The following is a 27,091-nucleotide window of genomic DNA, read 5'->3' as shown; positions in this document are numbered from 1 at the left end:
AACTCTTGCAATGTTTTATGAAGTAGTTCTTTCTTTGGTTAGATTAGAATATCTGCTCGCTGCACAGACTGCATCCAAGAAATGTAAGATTTGGTTGTGGTTCTCATAATACAGTATGTCAGGGACATTTTTCATCTATCTGTAATTTAAATGCATGTCTTATATTCCAGTGTTTTCAATATATGATTCCATTTGTTTATTTAAAACAAACAAGCCATCATTTAACAAAGTTTAAATCACTACTTTAAAATGTGTAATGTATATCTTTTTAAAATGACATCTGTGTTTTCTACTGAATTAGATAGGTATTACAGTTATTTAACACAACAAAGATGCATTTTCTGAAGAAAATAATTGGATTTTCTCATTCAGTGGTAAAAGGATATAGTCTTCTTTACTTAAATTAATCCCATAATATATCCTAATATTTTAATTGAGCATGTTTTTTTCATTAGATTGTTAGGAAAAAAGTATTGCCTGATAGCAGTGAAGATCGAGATACAAAAGAAGCTCTAAAGGAGTTTGACTTTTTGGTTACATCAGAAGAAGGAGACAATGAATCCAGAAGTGCAGGCGATGGAACAGACTGGGGTAAGGAAGCATACTGGATCCAACTAGAGATGTTATGTAAATGAATGAAACTAATATTTTACTAGGAGGGCAACATCTTGAAGAACACTTTAAATCTGTTGTAATGTTGAAATGTTGAACATTCTGTGGACTTTTTTCTATTGTCACCTTTTTTCCAGGGTATGTGTGTGTGTACTTAAAGAAGGTTGTACAACTAGTTACCTCATCTTTTAACATAAGCAATACTGTATGAAAATAATTTGAATTCATATATAGGATGTTCTCTGTTTTCTACCTAGACAGTAGAACTTGCAAATCTAGATTTTGTGGAAATTGAGTATGAGAATGTAGTAGAGGATTTTAGAGATCTCATCTTTGGCATTTTCTGTGCAAAAAGAAGTATAAGTTAAAAAGTTGTAGTTATTCATTCATTTTAGTCAAGTTTCATCATTTTGTACAAGGCATAGAATTTTTTTGCACAAATGGTTCTAAACAGATTTAATATTTTAAACATCTAGTAAGAGTTCAAACAAGTATTTTAGGGAAAACTTCCACAGCACAGATCATTCTAGGCGTTTGGAAATGAATTGTCCTATCAGTAAGGTAGGATTGTGATAAATTCTTCAAAAGTGATCAGTTCTATCAGGTGTGTGTATGTGTGTGTGTGTGAGAGAAGGAGAGAGACAGACAGAGAGAAGACATGTAGATACTGAGAATGAGAAAATTTTCTTCGGAGGTTGAAGAATTCCAGGATTCCCTTGGCTTACAGTCTGTGTACTTTAAAGACAGATAAGGTTAGGGAAACAGTAACTATCTTAATTTTTCCTTGAGGCTTTACCTTCAGGGACTCTGATAGCAATAATGCCACTTCTTTTCCTTTTTTGTGGTAAATATTTGAAGAATTATTTGGGATAATTACTTAGTCATTGAAGAATATAATGGCTATTTAGTGACTGGCTTTTTCTTTTTCCCCAACAGAACAAAGTTTGGAAACCAGGGGAAGTTAAAGTAAAACGAATCTCTCTCCTGTCTTATTCCTTACTGAGCTTATGTATCAAGTTATTTAGATATTTTAGGCAACAATTCTTCCAATATAGTTAGATCCACCGTGCTACACTGAGGTCATTCTCTGAGGAGTCACACATCTGTATAAATGATAGTTGGCCTTTTCTTTGCCAGTCTTATTGCAAGGGTAATTGGGATTCATTTTTCTCCAAAGACAGCTGCATTGTCCCTTCATAACTTCCTTTGCTTTAAGGTGTGAGTCATGGCCCAGAGTATTATGTGATACAGGTCTGTAACCTGCTGTGAATTTACTAGTGAAAATGAGTGACTGTTCCCACATCTGAGCTGTCTCACTCTTTAGTAGTGTCTTGGACATTTCTGTTTATGAGTATGAGTGAATGGAATCTTTCAGTTGACTGAAGGTTTCTTTACCAGAAGTTTGGCCTTCTATGTGTTAAGGATTTTATAATTCAAATTCAAGTCATTTCACTTTTAATCAATTAACAAAACTAGATTGCAAATCCTGTTTAGTTGAATGGGCATTTAAATCACTTTAAGGGCTTCCTTTATCCGTTCCCCATACCCCTAAAAAAAGTTACTGTGCTTATGCTAAGAATTTCCTTAGTTTCTCACAAGCAAATAGATTTTACCACAGTTCTCCTGTGATCTTCCGTTACTGTTGTTATCAGTATGACACCTAGTTAAGAGTATGATATAGCTAAATTTTTACTTTAAAAAACTGAAGACATTCTAGGATCCAAGAGCCAACTCAGTTTAATTTATTATTAAGATGTGATTGATGAAAATTAACATTTTTGATTGTTAGACTTTCTGAAAAAAGTAGACTGTTTCTACTGTTGTTAGTAGAATATATTGGTAGTTAGATCTATAAAAATGTTTAGCCTATAAAAACTCAATAAAAATGTTGAGTTTATATTCAGAGACCCAATTATCTGTTTTTTAAACTGTGGATTGAAACTTGTTAAAAATAGACAGATTTCTGTTTATTCTGGTTCATTTTGGTTTATTCCAATCACTGAACAAATATTGATCACGTGCCTTCTATGTACCAAGTCTTCTAGGTGAAGATCCCTACCCCTGTGGTCCTACATTCTACTAACAGGATATAGCAATAAGAGACAAACATGATAAATGATATAGTATGTCAGAATATGATAAATGCTATGGGAAATAGAAAAAAGTAGAATAGAGTAAGTGGGATAGAGAGTGCTGGGGTCAGGTTCAGGTGGAGTGGGACAGGTTACAATATGAAATAGATTGGTCATGGTAAGGCCCATTGAGAGGGTAACATTTGAACAAAAGACAACATTGATGAGGGAGTTAGCCACATGGTATCCAGGGAAGGAGTGTTCAAGAAGAAGAAAACCAGAGCAAATGCCCTAAGATAGCCGTAGCCCTGGTATGCTTGAGGACTTCAAAGAAGCTAGAGTGGCTGGAGCAGAGTGATTCTGAGGGGAATATAGTAAGAAATGATCAAATCAACTGGAGCTATGTAGACCACTGGTGAGATGGGGAACCATGGGAAGGATTTGAGCTGGAAAGGTGACATGATCCAGCTTTTGTTTTAAAGCATCACTTTGGCTGCTGTGTTGAGAATAGACTACCCAGGGCAATCAATGTTGGCAATAGACTTGGAGGGGAGAGTGGGAAAACATTTGCAGTAATTCTAGCGAGAGACAGAGGTTAGGGAAGTAGTGGATTTGCTGAGAAGTGGTCAGATTCTGGGTGTGTTTTAAAGGTAGAGAAAACGGTATTTCCTGAAATATTTGATGTGGGGTTTGGAAGAAAGGGAGATTTTTGGTCTGCTCAAATGGAAGTCTGGAATTGCCTTCAAATAAGATGGGGAACCCTGTAGATGGAACAGATTGGATGGGGAAGATTGGGAGTTTGGTTATGTATGTTTGGTTTGAGTTTTGACTTCCTAATAGAAATATAGAGTAAGCAATTGGGTATATGTATGAGTCTTGAATTCAAGTGAGTGTTCTAAGCTAACACTTATATAACATTATATGCATATAGTAAATTATTTTATAGTAAGTATAAAATATATAACATATTTACTCTTTAAATTTTCTACTCCTGAAATAGTGAAAATTACTGATTGAATTTCTTTTTTACTAGAAGCTCAGTTTCCTGATTTAAATATTTTTAAATTAACAGGTCACTTAAATTGTTTTAAATATTGAATGCCGGGTTGATTAATAAGTTTACAAAGTGCTATTTGTAAAGCCTATAAAATAAAAATGATCATTTGCTGATAAACACATGCCAAAAATATACAATTTTTGAAATGAAAAGATCATTGAAGACTATTTTGTACAAATGCTTAATCTTCTTTCATTACATAACTTAATAAGAAATGGGTTTTTTGTGAGTCAATCCTAATGAAATTCAGAAAATGGGATGAAAATGAGGGGTTCTTGAATATGGACTTTGGGGGCTTAATATACTATAAGTAGCTCAAATTTGCAGGGTTTTTTTTTTTTCTATGTCTATTTCAAGAGAGATTTGATATTATTACCTAGGAAATTGAATTGATCACTTGTTTCTTGGATATTATATTTTATGTGACATGTATCTATCTAATGAATAAGTAATGACCTTAAAATTAGTGCTACTATGAAGAAAATGGTTATTATGTCCATCCATTGACATAACAGTGAATTTACTGTTCACTGTTCAATATTTTATTGAATATTGTTCAATATTTTATTGAAAAAGGCTGTTTCATTTGTTTCACTCTGTTTAGAAAAGGAAGACCAGTGTCTCATGCCTGAAGCTTGGAATGTGGACCAGGGAGTAATTACCAAACTCAAGGAACAATACAAAAAGGAGAGAAAGGGGAAAAAGGGGGTGAAGAGTAAGTGGAAAACATTGTATCTATAAATCATAAATCTTACCTCTTTCATATCCCCCAATTTTTTTCTCCAATGTTTTCCTAAAACTACTTACTCTTTTTCTTTTCTGCTCCTGACCTCTTTCCTTTTCACTTGTTCTCAGGGGTTGAAATTAAATGGTTAGCTGTTTGATTATGAACTTTAAAAAAAAAAAGGCTGTGCGTATAATTATGAATTATAATATATTCCAGTAATAAATCCAGAGTGTCATGAGTATGTGGAACTATGTTTTCAAACATATTGATCATTTGATTTTTAAAATTAGATGTGCTTTAATTACAGTAATGGTTTTTCACTGTTGACAATTTTAAATCTCATCGAGTGTGACTGACTCTCTGGCAAGCCACCAAAATTATTACTTATAATTTTAAGCCTTGGAGACAGAAACAAAGTTAATTTCTACCCCTGAATATTCTATGTGTTCATAACACACAGTTCATTTGCTCTCATCACTATATTCTATACAGGGCACAGAGTCAGATACACAACTTTTTTTAAGTATTTATTTTTCTAAGTTAAATTTTTGGCCAATTTCATTTGTAATATTACCAATTAGGTTTGTTTTTTTTCCAACAAAATGAGTGCCACATCAAAAATGGAAGTTAAAATGAAATTTCTAGCCCTATGAATCATATCTGTATAACTTATTCAAATTATTAATAAAGTTTAACAATAGATCTAGTTAAGTATTTAAAATAGAAATACAAAAGCTTTCAAACATCCCTGAAAACCATCTTAAACACCTTTTTAGGAGAGCAAGGCTGAACTATCTATCTCCTTGTGTTACCACTGTTATTGACAGTATGGACATGGGTCTCCCTTTTATGGCAATAGGAATTTCATCCTTTGGGATATTAAAGTAGTGTAAAGTAGGATTAAAATCCAACTTGAGTGAGGCATGTGTTTAAAATTGCAAAAGGCTGGAAGGATATGCCTTTTCTTTTTCTCTTTCTATAGTGATGCTAGGGATTATCAAAGACCAGTCATTCTTTTACAATCTAGTAGTTACTGATAAATACTAAATCGTTATTTAAAATATCTTAGAATTTACAAGTATTTAGCTTTAATGGATAAAAAGTCAGTGGTCATTATTGATGTTAGTACTGTACCAACCATTATGTAACTGAGAGAGAATGACATTTGATGCCTTCTCAATGTAAATTAAATCCAAGTGAGGAAGGTTTAATATTAAAACATAAGAACGTTTTATACTTTTTATTAAAAAATAAATGTAAATTGATACAGCCACTATGGAGAACAGTATGGAGGTTCCTTAAAAAACTAAAAATAGAACTACCATACAACCCAGCAATCCCACTACTGGGCATATACCCTGAGAAAACCATAATTCGAAATGAGTCATGTACCACAATGTTCATTGCAGCTCCATGTACAATAGCCAGGACATAGAAGCAACCTAAGTGTGTCGATGAATGGATAAAGAAGATATGGCACATATATACAATAGAACATTACTCAGCCATAAAAATGAACGAAATTGAGTTATTTGTAGTGAAGTGGGTGGACCTAGAGTCTGTCATACAGAGTGAAGTAAGTCAGAAAGAGAAAAAGAAATACCGTATGCTAACACATATACATGGAATCTAAAAAAAAAAAAAAAGGTCATGAGGAACCTAGGGGCAAGACGGGAATAAGATGCAGACCTACTAGAGACTGGACTTGAGGACACGGGGAGGGGGAAGGGTAAGCTAGGACAAGGTGAGAGAGTGGTAGTGCATATATGGACATATATACACTACCAAATGTAAAATAGATAGCTAGTGGGAAGCAGTCACATAGCACAGGGAGATCAGCTTGATGCTTTGTGACCAGCTAGAAGGGAGGGTGGGAGGGAGGGAGACGCAAGAGGGAAGAGATGTGGGGACATATGTATATGTATAACTGATTCACTTTGTTATAAAGCAGAAACTAACACACCATTGTAAAGCAATTATACTCCAATAAAAATGTTATTAAAAAAAGGACAAAATAAGCATTCTCAGAAGAACAAAAAAAAATACTGATAAAAATTTAATCTTAAACAATAGTGAGACATGGTTTGTTATGGCTTTTCAGAGCCATGATAAAAGCAGTTAAACTGAAATTTTAAGGAATATTTGTCTGTCATACACAAGAAACAAGGAGAATATTTTAATCGTCAGATTGACTTAAAGTTGATATATTTAAGCCATTATGCTACAATAATGAATGTCTTAAAATGTAAAAGATCTTTGAGTTGGAAAAGTATCCAGGACTTATGTAGAATCCATCTACTATTATATTTATTATTAGGTTCTTGTCAAATATCAAGGCATCACTATAGTTGGAATTTAGCGTTTAAGGTCTAAAACTGCACTATTTGACTGGAACAGTATTCCTGCTAATAGAAGCTATTGGATTTCCTGGACCTGGGGATCTTGATCACTATTCAGGCATATGGCACGTAGCTTTTTAGTATGGTGAAGAAAAATGATTCTTTAGGAGGAGAAATTTTAATGTCTTTCACTGAAGAGAGAGGGACTGTAGACTGATGTTCAGCACATTTTGTTTATCATCATCAGTTCAGGTTATCTTGATAAAATGATAGTCTGGGAACCAGTGAAGACAAGATTAAAACAGAACTGGAAGACTTAAAATGAAAATAGAACTGAAGGAAAGCTTTGAATTGATATATGGAGCATTAATTCATAAACCACCATGGGTATTTTTAAAATTGAACTGTTACTCATTGGAAGAAGTTGAGTCTTTTTAATATGGTCTAGTAGAAATATTTCCAGTCAAATTGTGTTCTTCAATCATACTGTCTTAGAATATATTTCTAGGTAGTAGTTAAAATTGCTTAAAAATAGTTGTATTCTTTGCTGGTATAGGAAAAATAACATAATGGACTATGGGTAAGATTTTCCCGTTCTTAATTAAACTTATAACAGGAAAAACTACTGAAGATCTGTTTCAGCCTCTATCCTATATAAAACAATCAAAACAGGGATGTGGGAGAATGCAGCATCAAAGTACAGGTAAGTAATTGGCAGGGCCTGATACTTCACCTCAGATACCATAGCTTCAGGACGTAAGGCAATGAATGCAACTTAATATAAACAAACAAAAAAGAATGTGATTGTTTAATTCAATGTACGCAGTAGCTTCACAGTCTGTGGTATCTGTCTGCGTTTAGAGCAGTATACGAGGATTATAGAATAATATTATTTTTAATGGTCCAAATTGTACATGAGCATTTTTTCATGCAAGTAGTGATGTTATTCCATTAGCTTAATCTAAAAAATATATGTAAAACACAATTTTTTTCAAGAAATAATAAACTTTTAAAATAATTTGAAAACTTAGAAAATAATTACTTTTTAATATAATATAGTAGGGTAGTTTTAAAGGTGAATGTCGGCAGATGTAAGGTTTTTGACTCCATTTTGATGCAGTTGGATAATTCTATTTCCTCTTTTTTGTTCTCTCCCTCCCTTTTTGGGGGCTAGGGCCCAATAGGTCAAAACTGCAAGATATGCTTGCTAATTTGAGAGATGTTGATGAACTTCCCTCATTGCAGCCATCTGTGGGTTCACCTTCCAGACCCAGCAGCTCCAGGCTTCCTGAACATGAAATAAATAGGGCAGATGAAGGCAAGTATTTTAGACACTGGAGCACAAAAAGCACTTGGATGTACTTATATAAATTATTAGAAAGGGCTCTCTAAGAGAAGAATTTTATTCTACAAATGTTTGAACTATGTAGTACTCCCCATATGTAGGCTTTCTTATATTCAAGGGGGTTTGATTCCAACTGTAATCTCTAAGATTTGAAAAAGATGCATAAACTTAAAAATCAACTCTAAATTATAGTTTAGAATATCCCCTAGCGCCACAGAAGCCATGTATTTGGTGTGTACACAGGTAGTTGTAATTATACCATTCCAACAATGAGAAAATTACTTTAAATTATTATTACTATAAATAGGAAATGTTTACTTTGAGACTCACGTAAATATTTTAAAATATTTAAGCAATTTATCATTTACAAATGAAAAAGGGAAAAAAGACACCTGAAGGTCTAGCCACATTTTCTACTTTCTGTTTTTTCTTGTTCTCTTTCAGTCCTTGTCTATGTGCATATACTTTTTGCAGAGTTATAGTCACCATGTAGAATAATTCAATTTTATTTATTTATATGAAATCATAAAAATAATCTTCATAATTATAATTTTAAGATTATTCTATTTTAGACTTTATTCTTAACCATTCCCCCCTTTTTAAATATATGTGTGTGTGTGTGTGTGTGTGTGTGTGTGTGTGTATATATATATAATTTCATTTATTTATTTATTTTTGGCTGCATTGGGTCTTCGTTGCTGTGCACAGGCTTTCTCTAGTTCTGGTGAGCAGGGGCTACTCTTCACTGTGGTGTGCAGGCTTCTCATTGCGGTGGCTTCTCTTGTTGCGGAGCACGGGCTCTAGGCACACGGGCTCAGCAGTTGCAGCACGTGGGCTCAGCATTTGTGGCTCACGGGCTCCAGAGCACAGGCTCGGTAGTTGTGGCGCACGGGCTTAGTTGCTCCACGGCATGTGGGATCCTCCCGGACCAGGGCTCAAACCCATGTCCCATGCATTAGCAAGTGGATTCTTAGCCACCACGCCACCAGGGAAGTCCGCCCCTTTTGGATATTTAGGTTGTTCCCAGTTTTTTACAGTACAGTCTTATGGTGCATAAATACAGTTTTCTGCCTTTTAAGTTCTGATATATCTATTTATAAATGTATATATGTAAATTGATTTTAAAATATATATATTTACATTAGCTGAAAGTCCAGAATGACATAAAAGTAATCTTAATGATTAATGAATATACTTCAAATTTTATTTTTTAAAATTTCCTTGAATTTAAATATTGTAATTATTTGCAGTGGATACGCCTCTTCACATTATCATTTAATGAACAAAACAACCTGGGAAAAAGCCACAGAAAAATCATATGTTTTATTCTTCCTTGGCTTTAAATTCACCTATGTTTTAGAGAGACATAAACTGACGGGACCTTGATGAATAGAGTTTCATGTTCGGAATACTTTTTCAGTGAACTGTTTGACCATTGCATGGTTAGTTATTTGTTAGAGTTAATTACAGTATACTGGAAATTCATTTTCCATACGTTAAATAATGAAAAACCACATGTTACGCCTTTATATTCTAGGTGAACAATTTATTTGATGTAGACATGTGTCTTTTGAATTAAGATGTGAAGTCATAGGCCTCAATAGGTATGTTTGCTGTTCACTAGGATATTCATTCAGTTGACACTTACAGATGTGAGAATTTTAATCAATTTCATTTATTCTAAGGTCAGGTCTAGATAAGCAAAGTTAGTTTTTCTCTTATTCTAATAACTCCAAAAGAGTTTTATCAGAGATTTCATCTTGCAGAATTCTAATAATAGAGGCAGAATATGTACTAAATGACACATGTACAAAAAAGGATGATATAAAGCAAAGAAAGTGCCCTTGATAGGAAAAAAAAAATGTTAAGAATCTTAGAACTGAAGCATTGAATATCTAACTTATGATCTGTAAGATTGGTCCTAAGTCTTCCCCCTCAGTGCAGGATTTTCAGAAATAGAAAAGGCACTTAAGAAATATGTTGTAGCTTTCATTGCCTGTGACTGATGCTTCTTGGTCTCCAGTCCAGTTTCAGAAAAAGTTTCCGTAGCTTGTGTGTGCTGTAGAAGTTTATTACTTTATTTTTATCATAATGATTCAGAAGGCAATGCCACACTTAAGAGGCATAGTTAAATCATTTTGTAAAAGCTGGTTAGAGCCAGTAATGTTTAGTTACCAGATAGAAATGCGACCTATAGTTGCAAGTTCTAAGGTCTCTTAGAGATCAATCAACGACAGTTATGCCCATTGGTGCTCTCTTTGGGCCTCAGGTCTGCTGGCTTAGCCACTGGTGTGTGTAGAAGCAGTTGTTGCCTTCCTTTGTTTTCAGGTTTTACTTGGCCATTCCTAGAACATTAGTTAAATTAGCCCACACAATGTGTATGGCCAAATCCCACAAATCTTAGTTTCTTTTTTGGGGAGAAGAGCCATTTTTATTTCGCACCTGAACAAAGTTATCCGGCAATATTAGACATGAAAGCAAAACAAACAAAAAATCACCTGGCTGAAGACCTAGCCTCATAGTCTCACATGAATCATTTGGTTGAAATTTTGGCATAAAAATTGCTGTTCTAAATTAAATAATTCCCACTCTTTATTAGTAAATGTTTAGAGTTGTGTGAACCCGTCATAGGATATATGGTATGTTTGGGTAAAACCCATTTTTATTATTGCAGCTTTATCGCATGGTGATTTGAAAATGTCTTATTAATTTATACTCTACTTTGTTCTTATAAGGATTTTGAGTAGAGTTCCTGCCACTACTATTTATAAAAGCACATACCTGTTCTTTCATTTCTTCAACAAATATTTATGGTTGAATCTAAAATTATATGATTGAATGTAAAACTGAAAAACACCTTGTAAATCTATTTTCTGCATATACTGATTAATAAAATTGTTTCTTTCAAAAAAAAGTTAATTTACTTCTTTAGCAGCCGAAGTTTAAACTACTAAATTCATCTAATCAACTCATAAATGTTTGTCATCAGTAAAGTAACCACCTGTAGAAAACTATTTAGAGAGCTACCTCTGATGGCTTGTCAGAGTAATTTGCATTTATAAAAAGTGTTCAAATGGACTTTTTTTTTTTTTTTTTTTTTGCGGTACGCGGGCCTCTCACTGTTGTGGCCTCTCCTGTTGCGGAGCACAGGCTCCGGACGTGCAGGGTCAGTGGCCATGGTTCATGGGCCCAGCCGCTCCGCGGCATGTGGGATCTTCCCGGACCAGGGCACGAACCCCCTGTGTCCCCTGCATCGGCAGGCGGACTCTCAACCACTGCGCCACCAGGGAAGCCCTCAAATGGACACTTTTAAAAAACTTGTTTGAAATAAATCTTTTTAAATGAAATATAACATACCTACAGTAAACTGCTGAAGTCCTGAGGGTGCAGCTCAGTGAATGATCTCAAAGGGAAATCAACCATGTCACCACTGCCTAGGTAAAGAAGCAGAACATTACCTGGACCTAGAAGTCCTGATGGTGCTTCCTTCAAACACTACCCCTTCCCTCTTCTCCAGAGGTAATCCTGAGTTCTAACAACACATACTAGTTTTGCCTTATATAGGCACATTTTACAATTACGACCATTTTCATTTGAAATTTTCCATATTACTTCAGGTTATAGAATTAACCAATTTTACTTTGCATGCAGCCAGCAGTATTCAGAATCACTTGTTGTACATATTTTAATAATTGATAGAAATCAATTGGGTAATTAGCATGAAATATCAAATGAGGAAAACCTACTTTCTTTTATACATTTATACATTTTTCTCTATAGTGAAAAAGAAAGGACAATGGATTTGTTTCATGTTGTACTTTTCTTAGATGATGACAAAGTTAAGTAATTCTTCAGGATTTTCTGCTCACTGAATTTTATTGTGTTTAAAAGCATTTAAAAATAATCAAATGTAGACATGCCCTTATGAGACTTAATTGTTGACTATTTACATGTTTTTTTTAATGTTTCTTTTGTATTCCCCCTTCAGTGGAAGCATTGACGTTTCCTCCTTCTTCTGGGAAGTCATTCATCATGGGAGCAGATGAAGCCCTTGAAAGTGAACTGGGACTTGGAGAATTGGCAGGCCTTACAGTGGCCAATGAAGCAGACTCATTAACTTATGATGTGAGTAGTAGTTTTAGTTTTGTTGTTGTTTTTTTTTTTTTAGTTTTGTTTTTATTTATTTTTTAAAAATAAAAAGTTAATTTTATAGAAAAAGTGACGATGGTAAGACTTCTTCACAAGTGTAGAATTTGGTTCCGTTTTAATCACAAACTTTGAAAATATGAATATATTATAAAAATAAACAATAATACTTTTCACATCATGCAGTGACTAAAATTATGGGCTTTACCTAAATTCATAAATTAGTATAGCTTATTCATTGGTTTTAGATAAGGGAAAGAATTCCCTTTTCTGTCACCAAATTTGGATTTTGTTTTATGTTTTAGGGCACCAGTGATTAGTTGAAATTCATGCCTGCCTAAAGGCAACATTTGTCTTGCTTCTTTAATACATCATCAGTATCCTGCTGAGAAGTAGTTTCAGCTGTTGTTAGGCAAGGGTGTGTACAGGATGCTTTCCAGATGTTAAGGCTGACCTGTCAGTGATTTGGACCAAAATTGGAATCTTTACACCTTTATGCATGCATGCATTTACTTAATCTCAAATACAGTTGTTTTATAATTGTTCATCATAATGAATTATCAGAAAAACAATTGCTTATTTCATAAGGTAGTCACAGCCTATCTTAACTCTTCATTAAAATCCTCTCACTTTGATATTCATTATCTTTGTTGGGGAATACAATGTAGCTCCTGCCACATGGAGGATGTAGGATGGATCCCTAAGTGAACCTTGGAAGTACTCAGAAGAGGAACCCTCGCCACTCACTCCTTCCTGCAAATCAAATACTCTCTCCCTCTATGCTAAGTCCTTTAGTAAGTCTTTTGGGTTTTACCTCCAAAAACAACTGAAATCCATATAGTACGTCTTCTTACCTCCCCTCCTAGTCCATTTTTTCTTCAACTGGAACTACTACAATAACCTAATCTAAATGGCCCCTTGCACTCCATTCTCCACATATGTGATACAGATTTTGAAAAAAAAAAAGAAATTTCTGTTTTCAGTGTTTTTATATCCTTATATCTTACATGTCTTTTAAAAGCACCATTTAGTTGGCTTTTATTTTTTGACCTTTGACAACCTTTTTAAATTAGAAAACATTTAGTCCATTTCTTTTTAAAATAGTTAAGGATATAATCCTTAATTTGGATTTAATCCTGCCATCTATTTGTGCCACCTGTGCTGTGTTTGTTTTTCTCCTACTTTTGCCTGAGTTGGGGTTGATTATTTTTTATTATTCACCCCTCCCCATTATTTGGAGTTTATGCACTCTTTCATTACTTTTTAAATTAGAGGTTACCACACACATCCTGATCAAAATTTTACATGCAAAGATCTTTAGAACACTTTACTTAAAAAACTCTCACCCTGCGTATATGTCAGTCTTGTTATATATTTTATTTCTGTATACATTTATGTCCTACAAGCTTCTGTTTTGTACACTCAATAGTCAGTTAGAATTACCCATTTAAATTATCTATTTTGCTTTTTTCCATTCTCCCATGCATATCTGACTGTCCATCTGGGATCACTTTTCTTTTACTCTAAGAACACAATATTTCTCTTTAGTGAAGATCTACTGGTGCCCAGTTCTCTTAGTTTCTGATTTTCTTAAATTGTCTTTGTCTTTTTGCCTGAGTAGGTTAACTATCATCTCTGATTTTGAATTTCACTTGGCAAAAAATTTTTTAGTGCTTTAAATATATTGTTTCATTATATTTTGTTGTTGTTTTCTGCTAAAGTCAACTGTCATTTCTATTTTTGGTTATTCAATGGTAATCTGATTTTTTTCTGTGACTGGTATTTCTCTATGCCTTGATTGTCAGCTAAGGTTTAATTTTCTTTTTATTTAACCTCCTTGAAATTCTTAGAGCTTCTTGGCTTAATATGTTTCCATCAGTTTTGTAAAGTTCTCAGCCATTTCTCTTCAGATACTGCTTTTACACCTCCCTCTCTCCCTCCCTCCCTCCTTCCCTCCCTCCCTCCCTCCCTCCCTACCTCCCTCTCTCTCTCCCTACCTCCCTCCCTCCCTCCTTCCCTCCCTCCTCTCCCTCTCGCCCTCCTCCCCCTCCTCCCCTCCTTCTAGAACTCTAGTTATATTGTTAGATCCCCTTTTTATATTCTCTCTCTCCGATCCCCTTCTATATTTTCCATCTTTTGTTTTTCTGTACTTCAGTCTAGATTTTTTAAATGACTCATCTTCTGGTTAGCTAATTCTCTCTTCAGTTATGTGTAATCTGCAATTGAACTCATCTATTGAAGTCTTATATTTTTTGCTTGTAGAACTACTTTTTTAAAATGATTTACAGATTTCTTCCAAAATTTTCCATCTTGTCTTTTATCTTCTTGAACATAGTAAGCATGATTATTTTAAAGTTTGAATCAGAGACTCAGTAGTTCTGTTACTATTATGTGTTGTTTCTGCTTGTTTTCATCTATGCTGTGTTATCTCATATGGGTAGAGTTATTTTTTAGTATGCCCAAATAACTGTATTTGAAAAATTGTCTGTAGAAATAACTTCAGGCCTAAGTTTATCTTCCCCCAGAGAGTATATTTTAATTTTCTTCTCTCAAATGTCTGCAGCCACTAGAAATCTGGATCACCTGACTTCATTTTCAATTTTTGAGATGATCTAAAGCTGATCTATGGTCTTTGTAAGGGCTGGTGTTCTTCCAGTTCACTCTTATGTGTAGGATACAGGCCCTTGAAATTAAAACCTAAAGCAAGGTGGTCTGCTAAGCCCTACTGTCTTGGCAGGCCCTGGACACCAGTTTATATCCCCCTGCGTTGCAAAGCTGTCAGAAGCACCGCTCAGCCTCTCAGCCACCTCCTCTGGAATCAGTAAACACCCTCTGGGGAAAACAGCTCCAGAGATCAGGCTCACTTCCTGAGGCCTCTGTCTTCCCCTGGATCCTGGGGGTTTTCCCCACTATTTCGTTGGATCTGCATTTTTTATTTTTAGCTCTGCTTTTCTACCTGTCCTCAGTACACAGTTGGTCCTGATGATCTAGTCCATCGTGGCCACAAGCAGAACTTCCCATTAGATGCTTTTGTTCCCTCTGCACTAACTCCACAAAGAATTTGTCTAATACATGATAGAACTCAGTCCTCTCTCTAGAGAAAGCTCATTCTTTTTTCAGAGCTCTTAATTGTTAGAAAACTTAGTGTTTGTTTCTAAAAGTAGTTCCTAGTTTTACTAAGCATATTAGCAGTCTATTGCTATGTAACAACTTGCACCATGCTTAACAGCTTAAAACAATAAACATTTATATCTCATAGTTTCTGTGGGTCAGCAGTCTGGGGGCAACTTAGATGTGTAGTTCTGGTTGTTCATGTAGCTGTACTCGAGACGTTGGCAAGGGCTGCAGTCTTACACACACCTGACTTGGGAAAAATCTACTTCCAGGCTCACTCACGTAGTTGTTAGAAGGCCTTGGTTTCTTGCTGGCTGTTGGCTGGAGACTAGTTACTCACCACGTGAGCCTCTCTGTGGGCTCCTCAGCAGAGCAGCTGACTTCTCCCAGTGTGAGCGCACCTGAAAAGGTAGAGAGCAGGAACACTCAAGATGGAAGGTTTTATAACCTAATTTTGGAAGTAATTTGTTCCAGCTTCTACTGTATGCTGTTAGTCATACAGAGCAGCCCTATAATGTGGAAGGCGACTACCCAGAGGTAAAAATAAGTGGGCTGATCGGGAACTATGTTAGTGGCTGCCTACCACATTAAGATGCTCGGAAGGAATCTAAGTGCTCTTACATATGAAAACCTTTTAGCTCTTTAATAAGAGTGGGCAGGAGTTCAGTTGCCCTTGTCTTCTTCACCTCCCCCCACAGCCCTGCTTGCCCCAAAGATAACCAGCCCCACTTAGAGTAGTTCCTTGCATAGTGTGTTTTGTCTTCACTTATTGCCCCAGTTGTGACATGTCCTGTCCAGATTTTTCTGCAGATTTCTAAACTTCTGGGCTCTGAAGTATAGTTTATATTAATACATAGCCTCTGAAGCCAGACTGATTGATTTTGAATCCTGACTCCTCCATTTACTAGACGGCAAGTCACTTAACTTCTCTTTCCCTAACATGCCTAGTCTGTAAAGTGGGGATAATGTTAATTCCTACTTCATAGAGTTGTGAGGATTAACTGAGTTAATGCATGTTAAGCCTTCTGGAATAATGTGCAAAATAATGAACAAGGCTCAAAATAGCAGCTATTGTTAGTATCATTGATGATTTTTGTCATTGTAAGTATGGTTACATTTCTCCAGTGTGTTACCAATACTTGCCCCACTGTTGCTTAAACCTAGCATGATTGTTAGCCTTGGAGTGTGAAGAGTTCATACATGGTGCTTGTGTAAAGTCAAATACTAACCTCTTTGGCTTTCTATTACTTGGAATGAAAAAACAGTGCATTATTTTCAGTTGTTGAGATGCAGATTCTGTGGCGAAAAGGAACATAATAATATATTTATTTTACCAGTGGAATCTTTTTTTGTAATATCTGATTGTCTCTTCCAGTTTTAACATTTTATGTTTCTGGTTTATAAACTTTGTTACCAATTTGAAGAAAATTTAGCTCTTGTCAGAAAGCATTGAAAATTTCAGAAGTATCATATTCTGTAATGTTAACAGGTTTAAAGATAACTTAGTTTTTCAACTCTTACCCAAAATTAGTTTCTATTCTATAATTTAGGTTGAAATTTCTTGTCTTTTTAAAAAATCATCTTAGTGAAGATCTATTTTATGTTATTAAGTTATTTGATCCTCTTTCTGTACTGAATTATGTTGCCTGTTTTCTTATTACAGCGTTCATATTTCTTCAGAGAAAACCATCGTTAACATATTGCTAATTTTGCCTATTGATTTGGTTATTTATGTTTAAAAATTATATTGTTTTGAAAGTTGCAAAATGTGATGGTTTGATGACAAATCAGTAAGAATTAATGTTGAAATATAGTTTTTTTCCTATCCTGAACTAAACGTATTGGTATTTTTCTTTTGTTTCTTTAATAGATAGCAAACAATAAAGATGCGTTGAGGAAGACATGGAACCCTAAGTTTACATTAAGAAGTCACTTCGATGGCATTAGAGCCCTTGCTTTCCACCCCATTGAGCCTGTTTTGATAACAGCATCAGAGGATCACACGTTAAAAATGTGGAATTTGCAGAAAACAGCCCCAGCCAAAAAGTGAGAATATTCTCCTTTAACTGTATTTAAATATTTTAATTAATAGTTTTTCAGAAGAGAAATGCTTACTTTATTATTTGCTGTTAAGTTCCCCAATTCTCTCTTCTAATTCTTTCTTCTTTACCATGTCACATAATTTAGGGTGTTTTTCCCTTCATACTCACAAGCTAATTTAGGTTGGAAAACTGACCCTTAGGGAGAAACGGTATTATCTGATGGTTTGTGAATGCTGATTGTAATCAGTGTAATACAGTGTTTTAAATATCACATTTGGGGAGCTCTTTATCTGCACTGAAGGTTTCTGCTGGTGTTGTAAACAGGTATGTGCATGTTTAAAATCATCAAACCCGCACCCCAAGCTTGTCCTGTTGTTTACTAGGTTTGGACTTATGGAGTGGGAGGCAGGGAAGGCTGATGGGGGATGGGGGGACAGGGAGAGGTGAGAAACCTCTCTTTGGTCTTTTCTTTTGACCTTGACCAAAATGTCTAGACTGAAAGACACTGTTGTTGCTCTCACTTAACCGCTAATACTTGCCTTGGCCTCTTGGTTCCTCTCTAAGCATGGACAGACATGAGTTGGTATAAATCCCTTTTATCAGTCACCACGCTAGTCCTGATCCCACTTGGTGGGGTCCTTATTGGAACTCCTCTCTTTTCTTCCTTGGGTCACATGGTCCAGAACCCAGCATCTGCCAGCAAGGGCCCCTCTACAGTGTTGGACACCTCTTTTATTAAAGAGTAGAAATGAACATCAAATGGAGGAGATTATGGAAGTTTTACTACTGGTAGAGAATATCTATTGCCCAATTTAAAAGAGATCAGGGCTTCTCTGGTGGCGCAGTGGTTGAGAGTCCGCCTGCTGATGCAGGGGACACCGGTTCGTGCCCCGGTCCGGGAAGATCCCACATGCTGCTGAGCAGCTAGGTCCGTGAGCCATGGCTGCTGAGCCTGCGCGTCCGGAGCCTGTGCTCCGCAACGGGAGAGGCCACAACAGTGAGAGGCCCACGTAACGCAAAACAAAACAAAAAAAGAGATCAATGACATTCCTGCTGTGAGTCATACATAAACTAGATAAAATACTTGATTCATCAGATAGCTCAACCAGATCTTGCTTAAAGCCAAGTGAATCCTCATGTAGATTAGGTGTCTTCAGCAGAGAAGAAGTATTTCTTGGTTATAAATTGTGCCTTTTGTCTTTCAAGTTCTTTAGTCACAGTGGACATCATACTGGACCAGAGAATGTGAATGTCTCATCATATATTCTTGACGAAAATTTAGAAAAATATTGAAATAAATTTTTTGCTGGTGATAGCTTAGTATCAACATCTTCACATTGCAAGTAACAGTAGCCTATTTACCTTTGAACTTAAAACTTTGGTAATGAGGAGAGATATCATATGCCTTTAAAAAAAACTACAATGCAATCCGATTTTAAATCGAGTTTCCATTATCAGTCATGGCCAGTATTAGGCCCTGTAGAGTACCCATATACTCAGTGTTCTGAGTAATGAATAATCTGATGATTTGGACAGTTTCTGCAGGTATTAAGGACAGGAATGTTAACCTTTATGCAAATGCAAGGAAATTAAAGTACTTTTGATTGAAATTCTGCTATGTGTATGGTTCTGTCCTAGGCTCTTTTACCATGTAGAATCTCATTTAATCCTGTGAATATTTGGTGTTATCCCTATTTTTCTGTTTTATTTCAAACATAGAGGAATCTGGAGTTCCAAAAGATTAAATAATTTGCCTAAAGTTAGCCAGTTAGTGACAGAGTTGGAAATTGAATCCAGAAGTTTATCTCTTCAAAGCCCATGTTTTTTCCCGAGTGAGGCTCTCTCTTCCTTTAGTCAAATAGATTAGGACAATGCTAAAAGCGCTGTAACAAGGTATTGTTACTAAACAAGAATTTTGTTTCTTGAAGTCACAAATATATGTGATCCGTGTTAAGTAAGCTTTCTTGTGTACTGGGGTTGAGAAATACCAACATAGTGTTGGTATTTCTAGGGGCAATTTTATGACATACATTGTCATACTGTTTACTACTGAAAACTTAGAGTGGTAAAAGTCCTCCTCTCTCTGATTTAGGAGCACTTCTCTTGATGTGGAGCCTATCTATACATTCAGAGCTCATAAGTAAGTATGTGCTTTTTCTTTGTGTTAAATCAACGTCATTGTAAATCAGCCTAAGTAGCATATTTTCTTTTCTTTCACGTATGTATTTGTGTTATGTATTTTTTTGTATTTTGTAGTGTTTTTTGTAAATGTAAAAGAAACTGGCAGATAATATAGTGCTAGAGACAAGTTTATCACTACCAAATTGGGGTCCTTGCTGAAATTAGATTTTATTTGCATGATGTGTAGATGATGTATATATCTCTCTTAAAATGAAGTTGAGGCAATTAAGTTTAACCATGAGAAATCCTGATCTTTTTTCCTTAAAAATATCTGAGACTTTTTTTATTGTGATCACATGTTGCACGCTTTTCCTGTTTCCATTTAAGTTTAAGGAATGTACCTGTTCACTTGATTTAGCACAGAGGTTGGCATACTTTTTATAAATAGAGGGCCAATTAGTAAATGTTTTTATGCTTTGCTGGCTGCATATTTAATGTTGTACATTCTTGATTTTAGTTTGGTTTTGTATTACAACCCTTTAAAAAATGTAAAAACCATAAATGCTTGAGGACTGTACGAAAGCAGTCCTCTGGTTGGATTTGGTCCATAGGCCATAGTTTACCAACCACTGGTTTAGCAGAGGAAGAAAAATGAATAATGCTTTGATAGTTTTTTATTTGTTATCCAAAGCAGAAAAAGAGAAAGCCTTTTGAATAATTAAGCATTCTTGTTTTTACCAAGTCCTATTATCAGATAGATTTTTGAGAATAGAAATTGATTTTCCTTCCCAGAGGTCCAGTGCTTTGTGTGGTGATGAGCAGCAATGGTGAACAGTGCTATAGTGGCGGGACTGACGGACTGATCCAGGGCTGGAACACCACCAACCCCAACATCGATCCCTATGACTCTTACGGTATGTGATTCCCCAAAGATATGAAAGAATATTTTCTTTTTATGCATTTTACATAGCATATATAAGGATAAAATGAGATGTTTTTGAAAATAAGTTGGTGAAAGGGAACCATGTATTTATTTTGTTAAAAAGGACTCCTGTATTTGGGAATCAATTTGCTATACATAATGCTAAAAGAAAAGACAAAAGAATGTATTTTTCCCAAGAAAACAGTTCCCACCCCCAGAAGTCTTACTGATTGGAAATGCTGGCTTGATTGACAATTGTTTTCTTCATTGTAGGCATCTGTACAATACTTGATACATTATTACTAATCTGTAATCATATTTTGTCACCATTCTTGACAAATAACTTTGAAGGAAAATGAATGATGGCATCGTCTTCTTGATCAATTATTGGAGGGTATAGAGGCTAATGATTTTTAAAGTGTATGGCACCAAAATATTTAAAAGGCTTTAAAAAATTAAGAAGTGCCCTTTAGATTTGGGAACAGCACCGTGAAACAAAAAACTGTATTATAATCTGTCACTAGATATTATCGTAAATTCCCTTGCAAAAACTGTTTAGGAACTATTTTGGTTTCCTCTTAAAATTCTCCTTAAATTCTAGAATGGTATGAAGTGTCAAATATGTCATAAAACCATATTTTATTTTTGTTATCATTTAATTAATTTTACTAATAAACCTAAGTAAAGATAAGAAATTCAGTAACTAAAAGTTTCTTCTCACATTTATTTAATAAGCATTTAACATATATTTTGTGAAGGTTAACACCCCCTCTCCCTCCACAATTCTCTTACAGATTTATCTGTTTCATGCTTTTCCTTACTTACTTTATCCCTGTACCAGATATCGGTTGACCTCATTCTGTCCCAAGCCAGCCCTTCCCCTTTGCTCTTGACCTCATTCTCTTGTTTCCTTTGAGACTTCACTCTAATATCATTCTTCTTCTCTGTTTCTGGCTGACTCTTTCTCTTTTGCTCTCTCTTGCCCTCATCTGAAGCTTTACCCTCTTTGTTCTCTTTCCATCCCCTCAGCATGTAAGTAAATTCAAGTGTCTCCCATCCTGGGCAAGGGGAAGCCTTTTCTGACTCCATTTCCCTCTCTGGCTTTTGTTTAGTCTCTCTTTCCTTCATTTCTTTCATTCCTGTGTCTCTTTGGTGATATCGTCTAGGAATCACAATTACTAGTTACTAATTCCATGTCCTTTCCCTGTGTATGATCCCTCTGCATTCTATCTTCTGGCTGTTCCACTTAAATATAACAAGATATCAGTATCTACCTAATTTGGCTGATCCAAGGGGTATTTTACAGTCCTTATTTTACTGGATATACTGACTATCTGAAACTGTGGACCACTCCGTCCTTTTTGAAATCTGTTCAGTATTGGCTTTTTTGACACTTAACTCTATGACAGTTTCTATTCCCTGTCCATCATAAACTCCTTTTATTTTTCTCACCTTAAATATTAACATTTATCAAGGCCAGACCCTAACTCATTCTTTGCATTGCACACATCTTCTTTGGTAGATTGAATCCACTTTGTGGTTTTATATGCTATTGACTCATAAATCTCTTCTTTAGGCTTCAGACTACCTACAGAACATCTCAAAGTGGCTGTCTCATTGTACATAAATCCCTACAAGCACTGTTTCTTCTTCCATATATATATATTTTTTTTGGGAGGGCAGGGGTGGCATCACGTGGCTTGCGGGATCTTAGTTCCCCGACCAGGGATCGAAGTGAGAATGCCAAGTCCTAACCACTGGACTGCCAAGGAATTCCCTTTCCATGTATTCTTATCAGTTGGTGGCACTACCAGAATTATCCAAACTAGAAACCTAAGAGTTATCCTTGATTCCTTGTACCGTTTTACTATCTATACCTTATTAATTACCTCCCCCTGAATATTTCTTGAATTTACTCCTGCTCTGCCCCTTTTATCACTGTCCTCGTCTGGGTCTTCACCTTCACTCTCCCAGTCTTCTGAAACAGTCCCCTTGCCTTCATCTTGATTCTTTCCAATCTGTCTTCTACACTATAATCAAAGTTACCTTATTAAATACTTACTTCACCCTGCTTCTCCTGGGAAACCCTTCAGTGGTTCCCTATTGCTTTTAGGATAATTTCTTTAATATGTCATAGAAATCCCACCATAAACTAGCCACTCTCATCTCTTCCGCTTCTTGCCTCAAATTTCACAGTCCAGTAATACTGACTTTCTTATAAATTTCCCCACATAGCATGCTATTTTTCCTTCTGTGATTTTGTAGGAGCTGCCTCCTTTGCCAGCAATGCCTTCCCTCTGTCCTTTGACTGGCCAACATCTGTACTCTAGGTGTCATTCTCTCCAAGAAGCTTTCATTCATCCCAGTCACTCTCCATGGTAACTGGTATCTGTCACTATTATTGTACTTACCACATTGTCTTTTGAAGACAAGGATGGTACTGTGTCTTAATCATCTGCATGGCCCCTGCATCTAGCATAGTGCCTAATACATAGTTTATCTTCAATAAATATTTTATGGTATGACTAAGAGAGGATATAGGTCAGATAACACCATTGACATTTTAAATCTAACATCTGTGATCCATCTTGAAAGTACCACTTCATAGACTCATTGTGAGGGTTAACAAGTAAAATTTCCAAGTTGGCTTTTATCAGGAAACAGTGCTAAGCAAACCCCCTCCCCTGCCTTCTCCTTGCCCCCCCCCCCACATGCACATCATTCATGTGTCACATCTTGCTGTTTGAGCATTTGGGGATTCCTGTAGGTCTCAGTTCATGTCCATTAATGATGACAGAGGCCTGTTGCTCCCAAGAATGACTGCCATTCATAGCACAAATGGCCTAAAGAGTGTATCCAAAGTGCTGAAGGACATCAGAGGAGGGAAAGGGTCTCCGTTCACTTCCTCAGGGAATGTGAGTTGTGGTTTCTCTGAAAGTAGATTAAATTCAAATGGTGTATGTTAACATGCTTTTTAAAAAAAATCAAGACAAATGGAAAGAAAAAAGGGAGGGAGAAGGAAATATGTAATTTTTTTAAGGAGAAATATATGTACTTTAAAATTTTAATTTAGACATTTCAAACCCTACATTTGCATGTTTCCAAGCCTGTTTTTGCCACATTTCAGAAGAAAAATAGAAACTAGGAGGTGTATTTTATACTTTTTGTTTTGTATATTTTACTTTCCTTTGGAATCTAAGTACCTTTATGATTTGTGCTTTTTTCCCTGCATTCTTGCTGTTCTTACAGATCCTTCTGTTTTAAGAGGCCCTCTCCTAGGCCACACCGATGCAGTCTGGGGTTTGGCTTACAGCGCAGTGCACCAGCGTTTGTTGTCCTGTTCAGCAGATGGCACTCTCCGTTTATGGAATACAACCGAGGCTGCTCCAGCCCTGAGTGTATTTAATGATAATCAAGGTACATACTTTTTTTCCGTTATTTTACTCAGTGTTTTATAAAATTATTCTAAAAAGAACAAATAAATAAATGATTCTACAAACTCTTACTGTTTAAATTTAATTTGAAGGTTGTTTTTAAGCAGTAAAAATATATTTGCTTGAATTTCCAACTTAGTATGTATAAGTTTAAAAAGCATACTATTTGGTGAAATAGCATGCCTTTTTTGAATTTTTAAAAATTGAGATATGATTTCTGTACAGTAAAAAGATATCAAGGGTACATTTTCATGAGTTTGACAAATACATAAAACTCTTGCACCTATCAAGATAGAACATTTCCTTCACTGCCCCTAAAGTTTCTTTGTGTTCTTCCCAGTCATCCACCTTCCCCATTCCTAACCAGCGGTACCCACTGTTGTGATTTCTTTCATTATGAATTAGTTTTGTCTATTCTAAAACTTCACATAAATGAAATCATACAATGTGCACTCTTTTTGTATCTGACGTTTACTCTCACGTGTTCTTGTGATTCATCCATGTGGTAATAAGCATTAATAATTTATTTTTATTGTTTAGTAGTAAGTATTTCCTTAAACCACTGTGTTTATCATTTAACTCTTCATGAACATTTGGGTTGTTTCCATTTTTTCCTATTATGAACAAAGCTGCTGTGAATTTTTTTTTTTTTTTTTTTAATCACAGGCAGGTAAAGACCTGGAAATAGAATTTCTGGGCTTTAGAATTAGAATTGTGTGTTTTAACTTTATGTGAAATTGCCAGACTTTCTTTGAAAGTAGTTGTTCCATGTTACACCACTGACTGCACCGTGTGAGAATTCCAGTTGCTCTACATCCTTAATTACAAACATTTGGTGTTGAGGATATATTTAATTTTAGCCATTTTGGTGGGTGTGTAGCAGTATTTCATTGTGATTTTAATTTGTATTTCCTTGGTGGCTAATTATTCTGAGCACCTTTTTTGTGTGCTCATTGGCCATTAATATACCTTCTGGAAGATACACATTTTTGAACTGTTAGCTTATTTAGATTTTGAACCAGATTTTAAAAATCAGATTATATTCACATATACATAGAATTATATTTTTTTATGTTTATAAATAAGTTCCAAGCTTTACCCTATTCTAGATGATAAATAAAAATACCTTCTTTATTCTTGAGCTGCCATAACTTGTGCCTAGGTTTTGATGAGTTGCCTGCATTTGATATTTGCATAACTCTACCAATAAATAACAATTTGAGTTTTTACTTCTTAAATTCCATACTTTTAGAGAGTTAGAATTCCTATTGAGAGATGGGCTTTTAAAATGAAGAATTCCTGTGATGCCCCTCTAAACCCCAGGTTGATTTGAGGTGGAAGCAGAAAAACTTGTAGTCCATATATTTTCCATTTATTTCTAAATAAAGGCTTGGATTCAATGAATACAGTAGCTGTGAGTGGTAGAAGATGTGGTAAACAAGTAAGGATGATAAAATAGACTAGGACTAAGAGTAATGAAAGAAACAATCTGCACTGAATGACTATGAGCTAATTCTTATTCTAATGTTGAGCCTTATTTACTTCTTATACCACCGTTTGTTTTGCTATATTCTAAGCACATTGTGAAGTAGACCCTCTAACTGCCATTCTCTTCGAATATGTTCTGACTCTTAGAATTGGGAATCCCTGCCTCTGTGGATCTAGTGAGCAGTGACCCGAGCCATATGGTAGCATCATTCAGCAAAGGATACACAAGCATCTTTAACATGGAAACACAACAACGCATTCTCACTTTAGAATCCAACCTAGATTCAAGTATGTATACCAATTTTAAGTAGTCTGTGTTTGGATCAATTTTTTAAACGTTATCAGAATTATAACTACTAGAGTCAACTATGAAAAACACTTGTCATTATAAAGTGTTCTGCCTCAAAATCATATAACACAGTTATTAGAAGGATATAATGATTTACAGTTGATTTTAAGTCTTTAGGTTAAGTTTATTCACATGTATAACTATACTGTTTGAAGTAGCATTTGAGCTATTCTAAAGAGAAGTCAAGTTTAATTTTATACCAAATGCTTAGTTTTCAATTCTATTTGAAGACAATAATATTTATTCTGAATACAGGCATATCTTGGAGTTTTTGCGGGTTCAGTTTCAGACCTTCGAAATAAAGCACATATTGCAACAGAGTGAGTCACATGAAGTTTTTGCTTTCCCAGTGCATATAAGAGTTATGTTTAGTCTATAGTACAGACTGTTAAGTGTGTACATATCTTAATTTAAAAGTACTTTATTGCTGAAAAATGCTAACCACCATCTGAGCCTTCAGTGAGTCATAATCTTTTTGCTGGGGGAGGGTCTCGCCATGATGTTGATGGCTGCTGACTGATCAGCGGGTGGTTGCTGAAGGTTGGGTGACTGTGGTAATTTCTTAAAATAAGACAGCAGTGAAGCTTGCCGCATTGACTGACTCTTCCTTTCACGAACAACTTCTCTGTAGCATGCGTTGATGTTTGATAGCATTCTACCCACAGTAGAACTTCTCTTGAAATGGGAATCAATCCTCTCAAACCCTGCCGCTGTTTGATCAACAGGATTTTTGTAATTATGTAATCCTTTGTTGTCATTTCAACAATCTTCACAGCAGCCTCACCAGGAGTAGATTCTATCTCAAGAAACCACTTTCTTTGCTCATTCATAAGAAGCAATTCCTCATCCATTCAAGTTTTATCATGAGATTGCAGCAATTCAGTCACATCTTCAGGCTCCACTTCTAATTCTAGTTCTCATGCTATTTCCTCCACACCTGAAGTTACTTCCTTCACTGAAGTCTTGAACCCCTCAAAGTCATCCATGAGGGTTGGAACTAACCTATTCCATACTCCTGTTCATGTTGACATTTTGACCTCTTCCCATGAATCACAAATGTTCTTTTTTTTTTTTTTTTTTGGGGGGGTACGTGGGCCTCTCACTGTTGTGGCCTCTCCCGTTGCAGAGCGCAGGCCCAGCGGCCACGGCTCACGGGCCCAGCCGCTCTGCGGCATGCGGGACCCTCCCAGACTGGGGCACGAACCCGCGTCCCCTGCATCGGCAGGCGGACTCTCAACCACTGCGCCACCAGGGAAGCCCCACAAATGTTCTTAATGGCATCTGGAATGGTAAATCCTTTCCAGAAGATTTTCAATTGGCTTT

At 35.7% G+C, this 27,091-nt stretch overlaps 1 protein-coding gene across 4 annotated transcripts in view; it reads left to right on the top strand.

Moving 5' to 3' along the window:
• STRN (striatin) overlaps positions 1–27,091 on the top strand; it is a 108,046-nt gene that overhangs the window by 69,528 nt on the left and 11,427 nt on the right. For 2 of the 4 annotated variants that reach the window (XM_082672864.1, XM_082672867.1), the window contains 9 exons: positions 456–591; positions 4,346–4,456; positions 7,982–8,125; positions 12,141–12,277; positions 17,283–17,458; positions 19,547–19,594; positions 20,368–20,489; positions 23,747–23,914; positions 25,567–25,707. In XM_082672864.1, coding sequence (XP_082528990.1) covers positions 456–591; positions 4,346–4,456; positions 7,982–8,125; positions 12,141–12,277; positions 17,283–17,458; positions 19,547–19,594; positions 20,368–20,489; positions 23,747–23,914; positions 25,567–25,707 — 1,183 coding nt within the window. The remainder of the gene's footprint in view (positions 1–455; positions 592–4,345; positions 4,457–7,981; positions 8,126–12,140; positions 12,278–17,282; positions 17,459–19,546; positions 19,595–20,367; positions 20,490–23,746; positions 23,915–25,566; positions 25,708–27,091) is intronic. The other 2 variants (XM_082672865.1, XM_082672866.1) reach the window with 2 other exon arrangements.

Source organism: Grampus griseus (assembly GCF_964374135.1).
Source record: "Grampus griseus genome assembly, chromosome: 15".
Taxonomy (NCBI): Eukaryota; Metazoa; Chordata; class Mammalia; order Artiodactyla; family Delphinidae; genus Grampus; species Grampus griseus.
The sequence above is the reverse complement of the archived record's forward strand: the minus strand, read 5'-3'. Positions and strand labels throughout refer to the sequence as shown.